This window comes from Athene cunicularia, assembly GCF_003259725.1.
Source record: "Athene cunicularia isolate RWA chromosome 5 unlocalized genomic scaffold, athCun1 chr5_part1, whole genome shotgun sequence".
Taxonomy (NCBI): domain Eukaryota; kingdom Metazoa; phylum Chordata; class Aves; order Strigiformes; family Strigidae; genus Athene; species Athene cunicularia.
In genome coordinates, this window is record NW_020799101.1 from 17676404 (window position 1) to 17687387 (window position 10984).

At 38.5% G+C, this 10984-nt stretch overlaps 1 protein-coding gene across 1 annotated transcript in view; it reads right to left on the bottom strand.

The window, feature by feature from the left end:
- LOC113480450 (ras and Rab interactor 3-like) overlaps window positions 1–10984 on the bottom strand; it is a 169554-nt gene that overhangs the window by 112276 nt on the left and 46294 nt on the right. Inside the window, exons 2-4 of the mRNA XM_026849256.1 lie at window positions 6499–6575; window positions 5269–5343; window positions 3120–3204 (exon numbers count right to left, since the gene is read on the bottom strand). Coding sequence (XP_026705057.1) covers window positions 3120–3204; window positions 5269–5343; window positions 6499–6575 — 237 coding nt within the window. The remainder of the gene's footprint in view (window positions 1–3119; window positions 3205–5268; window positions 5344–6498; window positions 6576–10984) is intronic.

A 10984-nucleotide genomic window follows, 5' to 3' on the forward strand; every position in this document is an offset into this window, starting at 1 on the left:
GAATTAGAGCTGAGGCAACAAAGGAAACCTTGTAGTCGGTGTCTACTACAGGCCGCCCCATCAAGGGGAACCTACTGATGAGGCTTCCTTACTCCAGCTATGGAAGGCACCATGCTCAAAGGTTCTAATCCCGCTGGGGGACTTCAACCATCCAACATCTGCTGGAGAAGTAGCATGGCAAGCTGTAGACAATTCAGGAGACTCCTGGAGCGCATTGAGGATAACTTCTTAAGCCAGGTAGCAGACAGCCGTACCAGAGAGAATGTGATACTGGACCTGTTGGTCACCAACACAAGTGAGCTAATTGGTGACATGAAGACTGGAGGCAGCTTGGGCTGCAGTGATCATGCACTGGTGGAGCTCGCAGTCCTGAGGGATACAGGTCAGGTGAAAAGTCAAGCCAGGACCCTGGATTTTAGGAAAGCACACTTCCAGCCATTCAAGCAGAGGGTCATTAGGGACCCTGGGAAACTGCCCTCAAGGATGGGAGCAGAACAAAGTTGGCAGATCTTTAAGGTTGCTTTCCATAAAGTGCAAGAGATCTTGATCCCCAGGTGTAGGAGATCAGGAATGGAAGGCAAGAGACGGGCATGGATGAGTCAAGACCTACTGGTCAAAATAAAGGTCAAGAAGGAAATGTACAGGCAGTGGAAGAAGGGACAGGTATCCTGGGAATAGTGTAGGGATGCTGCCTGGCTGGCAGGGATGGGGTCAGGCAGGCCAAGGCGTGGCTGTAGATGAACTTGGCAAGGGACACAAAGAACAATAAGGGCTTTTGCTGGTATGTCAGCCAGAAAAGGAAGGTCAAAGAAAGTGTACCCCTTCAGTGAGCAAGACTGGCAAACTAGTTAAAATGGACAAGGAGAAGACTGAGGTACTCAACAACATTTTTGCCTCAGTCTCCACAGGCAACCTCTCTTCCTATACCTCTCAAGTGGATAGATCGCAAGACAGGGACTGGGGGAGAAAAGTCCCTCCCACTGTAAGAGAAGATCAGGTTTGTGACCACCTGAGGAACCTGAACATACTAAGACTATGTGACCTGGTGAGATGCATCCCAGAGTCCTGAAGGAACTGGCTGATATAGTTTCCAAGCCACTGTCCATATTTGAAAAGTGATGGCAGTCAAGTGAAGTCCCTGGTGACTGGAAAAAGGGAAACATTGCACCCATTTTTAAAAAGGGCAGAAATGAGCACCCTTGGAACTACTGACCTGTCAGCCTCACCTCTGTGTCTGGGAAGATCATGGAACAGATCCTAGAAGCTATGCTAAGGCACATGGAGGACAGGGAAGTGATTTAAAACAGCCAGCATGGCTTCACCGTGGGCAAGTCTTGCCTGACCAACCTAGTGGCCTTCTGTGATGGAGAGACTACATCAGTAGACGAGGGAAGAGCTATGGATGTCATGTCTGGACTTCTGTAAGGCTTTTGACATGGCCCTCCACAACATCCCTCTCTCTAAACTGGAGAGATATAAATTTGATGGGTGGACTGTTCAGTGGATGAGGAATTGGTTAGATGGTTGCATCCAGAGGGTAGTAGTCAACAGCTCAATGTTCACATGGAGATTGGTGATGAGTGAAGTCCCTCAAGAGTCCATACTCGGACAATTACTGTTTAGTATTTTCATCAGCAACATAGACAGGGTGATTGAGTGCACCCTCAGCAAGTTCGCAGATGACACCAAGCTGAGCGGCGTGGTTGACATGCCTTAGAGACAGAATATCATCCAGAGGTACCTGGACAAACTCGAGAAGGGGGCCCATGTGAACCTCATGAAGTTCAACAACGCAAAGTGAAGGGTCCTGCACATGGGACAGGGCAACACTTAGAATCAACACAGGATAGGGGATAAAGGGATTAAGAGCAGCTCTGTGGGGAAGGACTTTCAGGTACTGGTGGATGAAAAGCTGGACACAAGTCAGCAATGTGCACTCACAGCCCAAAAAGCGAACCGTATTCTGCATCAAAAGAAGCATGGCCAAAATGTTGAGGGAGGTGACTCTGCCCCTCTACTCTGCTCTTGTAAGACCTCACCTGGAGTGCTGTGATTCAGCTCTGGAGCCCTCAGCACAGGAAAGACATGGACTTGTTAGAGGAGGTCCGGAAGAGGACCACAAAAATGATCAGAGGGCTGGAGCGCTTCTCCTGTGAAGAAAGGCTGAGAGAGTTGGGGTTGTTCAGCCTGGAGAAGAGAAGCCTCCAGGGAGACCATATTGAGGCTTTTCAATAATTAAAGTGGGTTTACAAGGAAGATGGAGACAAACTTTTTAGTAGTAGCGCCTGTTGCGATAGGACAAGAGATAATGGTTTAAACTAAGAGTGTAGATTTAGGCTACCTATAAAGAAGAAATTTTTTACAATGAGGGTGATGAAAAACTAGAACAGGTTGCCTAGAGAGGTGGTAGATACCCCATTCCTGGAAACATTCAAGGTCAGGCTGGTCAGAGCTCTGAGCAACCTGATCTAGTTGATGATGTCTCTGCTCGTTGCAGAGGGCTTGGACTATATGATCTTTAAAGGTCCCTTCCAACCCAAACTATTCTATGATTCTATGTATCTATGAAATTTGCTGCTTTCCCCCTTCTCTATCAGTGTAATCCTGTGTCCTTCCTTAACAGGTACTGCTTTTGCCATTTAGACCTCCTCTCTATATCAATAATCTTTAATATTTTAGAGATTACTTCAAATAGTTCTATAAGTAATGTACATCATGTCCTTCTGTCTTTAACAGGTCTGGCTTAGCTATACATTAATTTGTTCTTTTCCTCATGTTTTCTGTTCTACTTCCGTGCTAAAATTAATTCCCTTTATTCCCAAAGAAAGAAGCCAAAGAGGCATCAAATATCTCAAATTCTCTCTCAGGGGACTGCAATAAATCTCTTCTTTTACTTCCTATGTTCAGAATCAGCCACTCCCCTCTATGTTTTGAGAGGAGATTCACAGTTTCATGAGATATTTTGAGTAGTTAATTATACCATGAACCACAGACTAGCTGACAGCTGCAATTGCTGATTATAAATTGACAGAAGAATGGTAGCACTTTTGGATACCTCTGCTTCATCTGCTGATTTTTTAACAGCAGATCTCACAAAAGCTAGTCTGTGGGCTCCATACCTATAACAGATGCAAACAGTTCTGGAGTGGAGCTCCCTGCTGCCATGAATGTGGCTCCAGCAACATCTTCACTCAAATGTAGCTTCTGGAAGAAAAGCATGGGTAATTTCAGCACTACTACTGTATTTACACTGTACAGTTCTACAGCTGCAAAGATAGAAGCTCTTCATTTTCTAGCCACAGTGCTGTTAAAGGATGAACAGTCACTAGGATAAGAAATCAGACACTGCCTTTTGAGAAGGCATATATACTTTGGGTGAGTAAAGTGTTTGTACCCTAGCTCAGTGAAGTGTAAGATAAAATTATGTAGATACTTATTATATTACATACTTATATATAACTGAATAGCAAATTGTGTAGCTGATTAGAGAAAAGCATCTCTGCAGATTCAAAAAGATTTTAAACATCTAAAATTGTTTTCATTAATTTAATTTTGGAACTCTAAACACAATCATTCAAGAATTAAGGGCAATTCTTGGGGCTTCTAAAATTTGAAAATATAAATCCGTAATAGAAAAATACCACCTCTGAATAAACACAACTGGCAGACCTGATTCTGGCTTCACTTTACAATTATGTTAATCAAAAACAAGTCTGCTGACACAGACAAAATGAGTCCAATTAGTCACAGAGAGGCCTGTGTACTGTAGATAGATCTATTTTTATGAAAGTGTCTCTAAAGCTCTAATAGAATATAGGTAACTTAAGAGTTATCAGACCAGCTGAAACATGTGTAGCTCCACAAGTGGGCTGCATCAATTTAATACTCTGAAGATCTTTCCTTTGAACTAGAAAGCAGGTTTTATGGAGGAGCTTTTTCCTCTTTGAGTCTGTAGACTCATCTTTAGTGACTTATTTTTCTTCCAAGTATAGAAAAGTGATTAGTGACAGAAGGACCAGTACAGAAATCAGATATTTTTCAGGCAGTATGCAACATTTTGAACTGATAAAAGTGGCATCCTACAGAACTTGACAAAACATAAACACCATCCCATACTGTACCATTTGAACTATTACCAGTTATACTGTTGCAGGAGTTCAAACATAAGTGTGATATCTGACTTCTTTTTAGCTGTTTTAATGTTCAGCAAAACATGAGACAAGTGGCAAAGATTGTATGAAGTATCAGTGACTATATAATTGGTACAACCCAACACGTACAACTTAAATATTGTGTATAAGGTGCATGCTGAAGACAGAACACCTGAAATGGGAAAGAAAATAACCCTATTGAGTATTTTACTATTATGGGCAGCCTCCCTTATTCTTCTATTTGTTTTTCTATTGATAAGCATAAGTACACAGCTCTAAGTAACACTAAGAGGAATTCAGTACTTATATCAATTGGAAAACAGACTTTTTAACCAGCTACAGGAGTTTTCAGAAAATGAGGAGGGGTTTTTTGTTGTTGTTAAAAAGCAAATGAGATGAGGTTTTCATTTTGCCCTCAATAAAGAATTAAAATCTGGTTTTGTATTTTGTATTAATTTTGTAGTTGTTCACCAAAGCCTTACCTAACACAACATTTACATGCCAAGTATAAATTCTACCCTGTTCCAATTGACTCATTTAATTAGAATCCTACGTGTAATTCTGCAAAGTCTTCTCAACAATTATATGAATTACTTTTTTTCATATAAAATATGTAATTTTATTCCATATCAAACCAACGTACATACTTTTCTCATGCATTGTCTCTTTTCTCACTTTTCTCCACTTTATGCTAAGACCATATACACTTGCTTTCTACTTGCTGATACAGTGACAGATATACAATGAAATTTGCAAAGCCAACACATTAATTTGGCTATGTATGATTTCACAAGTGACTTTTAAAACTAGGAGTACAGTAATAAACCCAATTTATCCATATGTCATATCCATCCTAGCTATATGCTTCAGGTATCCAAGAGTGGGTTTTCCCATCTGATCTCATTACATCTTTCACTTTTTCTCCTTGAGTGTGGCCAGGAGGACCAATGTTCCTAGACAACAGGTTTGTTTTTTGATAGAAAGTTCAAATCATTTGAAAAGGACTGAGGCCAAAAAGTTGACAGGAATGAACTCCAAACAATGACAGCACAAAATGTCTGAATCTATAATATTCTCTAAATAAATTTCCAAAAGAGAATAGAGTTCTTTAACATACCTCACAAATTTTCTCTAAGGATGGAACAAAGAAGTCATCACATACTATAGCCAAAGCATAGAACATATAGAGAGCCTGTAAAGAAAATAAATTCAGGAAATACTTCAGCTTAAAGAAGGCAATGCTATATTTATCCAGGCTAGTAGAAATACATAGTCTCATTTTTTATTCCATTAAAAAAAAAAAAATCCCTCTTCTGATCAATTCATGGCATACAAACAAATTCTTGAATGTAAGATTAAGTTTAGACCAAAAATGTTTGCCAGACCCTAGAATATGAGAGGTGCCACAGTTTGACAGAATAGGGTGCCACAACAGACTTCATATAAAGAAAAGTAATGGGTAAGGCTTACAAAGTTACATAGCCATCTATATTTCAATTAATTATCAGACCAAGTAATTAAATAGGAAGTAACATCATGTTGATTAACAATACTCAAGAAATAACCACACTTAAAAATAATCAGACACCAACCATGGCTCACTGCACCAAACCTCTCAGGAATGATCCTGGATCCTTGCATACATGTGATTCTCTCATTGCCTTATGTGGCTTTATGTGCTGGGCTCATACAGTAAGCCTCATCCTGCTGTTGTCCATCAAACAACTCCTTTTTACTTTACTTTCCCCAAGCTGGGAATGGAGCCCACAGGCCCTACTTAATTTTGTTTTTTCTACAATGAAATATAAAACTCTATATGACATTTTCGTATTTCTTCAGAGTTGTTTAGGGTTTTTTTAATTACAGTTGCATCTTTTGCAAAAAAGCACATTAGGAAAGAGAGAATCAAGAATCTTCCACATCATGTTTGATGTCATCAGCAAAGGAATCCCAAACTCTGCTTATACAAGATTACATACAAACAAATGCAAGTCTGTGATCCATGCAGACAGGATTTTATCTCCAAGAGGATGAATGCACAGGCACTGCAAATTCAGACTTGCATCATTTTCTTAAATAAATCATAGAATCATTTAGGTTGGAAAAGACCCTTAAGATCACTGAGCTGAACCATTAACGTAACCTACCAAGTCCACCACTAAACCATGTCCCTAAGATGTTACCTTTTGAGCATTTGTACCCATATAGAGAAATTAGAAATACTGAAATCACAGCAGTAGAAACATGTCGATACATACAGAGCACTACTTAGTAAGGCCGCTAAGATGATTAACATCTTATAGACAAATAAAAACAAAATTGAAGTACAGTAGGAGAAAAAACTTACAGCAATGATATGAAGCAGAATTCCTCCTTGCTGCCGTTCCTTATTTGTAAACACATCTTCAGGAAATTCATTAATGGCTGAAAGAGAAATATATATATATATTTTTTTTTTTAAAATTTCACATCTATAAAAGGAAGACTGAAAATTAAGGATGCATCCATAGAAATATATGACCAAATGTGAAAGCATCTTCCAATTTATTACACTACAGTTTGCCACCTCAGAATCTCTTTTCTGTTCTGTAGAAAAAGAGAGACCTGATACTTAGGTGTTATTAATTATCACCATTCCAGTGACTTAAACCAACCTCCACTGTACTAAGAGTTTCACATTCTTAATGCCTTATTTTTACTATCATCTCCTCTGTGTCTCCTCTAAATATAGTTTCAAAGTGATAGGCACAGGCACAAAAATTCATCCTGAAATTTAAGTGTGCCTTGCCTGAAAAAATATGCAATGGTTGTAACTTTCTATCAGGATCTTACCTACAAACTTTTACAGGGCTCCACAGTCTTGCAAAATCATTTCAGAAAGATTAAAGGGATTCCAAGTACTTTCTCCACAAAGTCTAAATCTGGCAAAGGAAGGAATGAAACAGAAATGGTAGATGTATGATAGGAATGTGCAAAGATATGAGTTTTGGGATTATTTCTGGGTGGCAGTGAAGTTGTTTGGAGATCAGTTAAAGGATCTAAATTCCACACAAAGGCAATGGAGTAAAAAAAAGATTCCAGATGGTGGAGACAAAGACAGCAACTAAATCAAAAACCTGAAGAAATATATGAGATAAAACACATCCAGACTGACAAGTCAGGGATACAGATCTATCTCAGATCAGACAGGAGGCACTGTATTTCAGCCACTGGAATCCAAAAGCACTTAAGTTAATAAATTATTATTCAGAAAGAGGTGTTCCTGACTGCAAGGAGTTGTAGGTGTAGGTTGACAATAAGATAAGCTCCAGAAGTTTCTTACGAACTTACCATAATATATTGAATATCAGGGAAGGAAACAGAGGGAATATATGATCATCTTCCCCATATTCAAGACTGCCAGTTTAACGAAATACTTAAAGAGCACAATATATTATATTTCTGGTGTTCCATTTTCAATTTCAATGGTATATTTTCTCAATTTCTCAATATAATTCTGCAAACAGTAACCATGAACATAGAAACTAAGAATTTGAGGTATGGTTGATGTTTTTAGCTACTAAAATTCAAATACCCTAACCCAGCCTTATTTTCAGAAAATGTTGCACTGCAACTCCTTGAAGATTACACTTTCTAGAGTATCTTAAATTTGAGTTACCTGTAGTCACCAAACACAGTTGAAAATCTTAGCTGCAGTGAGAGGATAATCTAGTTTCAAAGACCTTAAGACTTCTCATCTCCTCAATCTCTGACTTATATATATAAAAATGCCTCTTTGCATCTGTACTACACACACCTACATAATTTGCATATGTCTAGCTTGACAAAGACTTGACAAAGAGTGTCTCTATGCAAAGCTGAAGATCCTATGCCTCTGTCTTTTCCTTAGACTGCCATAAAAGTATTATTTTTGAATTAATACACTGGCAGCAGGCAGTGATTAAAACTTTATATACATAAATCATACCTACCTTCCTTCCAAAGTCAAAGTTACCATTTTATGAAATCTCTCTAAATCCTCCAACCTACTATTTGAAAGTCACTGTAGTTTTGTTTAAAACTACTGACGGTCTATAAAATATTTAGCATAAAATAAAAATTCATCAATAATGACTGACTGCAATTCCTTTATTGATTTTCATTAGGCTTTTCAATAAGACCTATTCTTACTCTTGTATTCTGACTGGAACCAGTATCAGCACTTGACATGTTGAATAGTGCTTTCCCAAGATATAGGTACATCTTTTTTTTAAATCTCAAGACAACAAAACCAATATAAATCTATACTAAATTTTGCTTAGGTGCTCTTGAATGTGATTTCCTATTCCTATGTAAATGTTCTATTCCTAGTCCTTCTTCTGTAATCACCAGGAAAAATAAAAGCAATAGAGGATATAAATATAAAATGCATCAGCACAATAATACCCAATCACTCATTGAACTATGGAATACCATTCAAGGGTATGCAGAGTACTTCAGTGCCTAAATACCATCAGCACACCAGTGTTTAGCAGGACCAGATTCACTACAGTGGTCTGGGTTGCCATAGAACTCCATAGTCTTCAAGGGCCACGATATGTACCATAAAGAGGTCTGTGACCAAATGAAACAGTCTGAGGACATAGCATTGCTATACAAATGCAAACCACACTGTAAATAAAAAACATCTGCCTGTTGAGCCAAACAAATTCAAGTACTTCTAAAGTCAAAATATGTTAATAAAACATCTTCCTTTCTATTTGGTTTTCATCACTGTTACCCTCAAACAAGGAAAAGGATAGAGGAAATGTACATAAACTGAGAAAACTGGTTGCATTGTAGTTTTGAGACTGTGTAATTCAGTTGCCTGACACTCTCTCTTACTGAAAGACACTGAAGGCTAGTCCACAAACTATTGATCAAGATGCATCAATCTGCAAGGCTTTTATCTACAGATAAACCTTTTGAGATGCCAAAAGAACCTTACATGCATGTAACAGTCAAGCTTGTTCTCTATAGTAATACACTGCTATATACAGTAATATGTAATATAATAAAATACAGTAATATTGTATCCCCCCCATGTAGCAATCAGGGAGGAATACCATTCTAGAATAATACTGGAATATCATAAAATGTAAGAATTTCTTGTCAGCTACACTAGCTGCCAAAAGCAAAATTTCTCAGAGGAGTTATTCGCTACCACATGAAATGAAGTATGGCAAAAAATTAATCAGAACTCAAAGCATGTGGTTTTAAATAAATTCTTCCCATTAACATTTAATATTAACTAAAATTACTAATAACTAAAAAAGCATCAAGGAGACTTCTCCTTTTGGACCCAGAGGTACAGCTGCTGGCATCTTACACAGTATGGTAGTTCTTGCATCACTGGCTAAAATACCATGCCCACATGGATGTATTCAGGACCTGCATACTATTTGTCTGACTGCATTCGTCCTTTACCTCCTCCACTCAAACCGTGGCTGTGAGAATACTCACATTCTAGCAACGCACTAGGACAGCAGAGACCAGAGACCTGGCCTGAGTCTCTAGCAATGACAATGTGGCCCTGCACATCATGTGCATCCTTTCACATAATCTGACACAAAGGTTTGCAGCTCCCTTCACAGGTGCTTGTGTGAGGAACACCATCCCCCCTTACCGTCACCATAGAGCAGAGAGAATATTTCCCTATCCCACAACCTGACAAAATGGATGTGTCATCTGGGAAGCTATTACCTACCTGGTAATCTCATTGAGTTGACTGTAAAATATTTCACAGTATAACATTAAAAATGGTTATGTCAGTATAAACTGAAGTTCCAAGAAGCATGAATAAAAATAACTATCTTTCTAATGTGACTTTACTTATTTAAAGTTAATACTAAATAGGAAATCAGAAGACCAGAAGATATCAAAGGTAAGAGCCAGAAGACAGAAATGAGCCCAGGCATCTGATCACCAAGCAAAAGTAAATCAGCTTCACTGCAAACCATCCTGCTTCATATATAGTCTGATGATGTAGTATTTGTAACAAATAACTACTTATAATAAATATCTGCTTGCCTCACAGAGGTAATTTTAAATTAATTAATATGAAGACAGCCTTTCTCAAAGATAATGCTTCTCTCAGAACTCATGGCATGCAATTGTTCTCACACAGAGACACTACAAAATCTTTAAAAGCCAAGGAAATGAAGCAAGGCTCTGGAGCTTGGTAAGCAAGATTTCTTCCCTAATGAAAAGGCCACCTGCTGCAGAGTTCCAAGGTGAAGTTTGTAGTTTTTCAGTGTAAGCATTTGCTGTCTTTATGGCTTTATTATCTAGATTATCATAAGTTTTGTATAATTGTAATCTATAAATTCTGTATACCTTATCTACATGCACTCTTCTTTATTTACTCACCATATCATGGCTTTAATATTTTAAACAAAGGTTGGTTTTCCTTACCTACTGCTATGATAACCTCGTTGCTCAGGAAAAGGCTGTTTGGATTCCCTTGGCTCCTAGCTTAGGCCTGGGAATTAACATCACTTAACTGAGGGGGGCAGTGGTATTCTCTCATCTGTATGAGCTGACAGAGGGGATGTGACATTGTCATGGAGTGTGAGAGAGCACTGTCTGACCTCAGGGTACGATCTGATGTGTATGCGCAGTAGGGCACCGGTCTACTTCACACAGAGATATTTTCTCATATGTTGGAGACAGAGCTATCTGGCAGCCTGAGTGGGAGCTACATCTCCACAGTTTTCTACTGAAAAGAGACAGAACAGATGGGAGAAAGAGATGAAATGAAGAGCAGTACATCTAATGGGGCTAACCTTTGCCAAAAAAAAAAAAAAAAAAAAGAG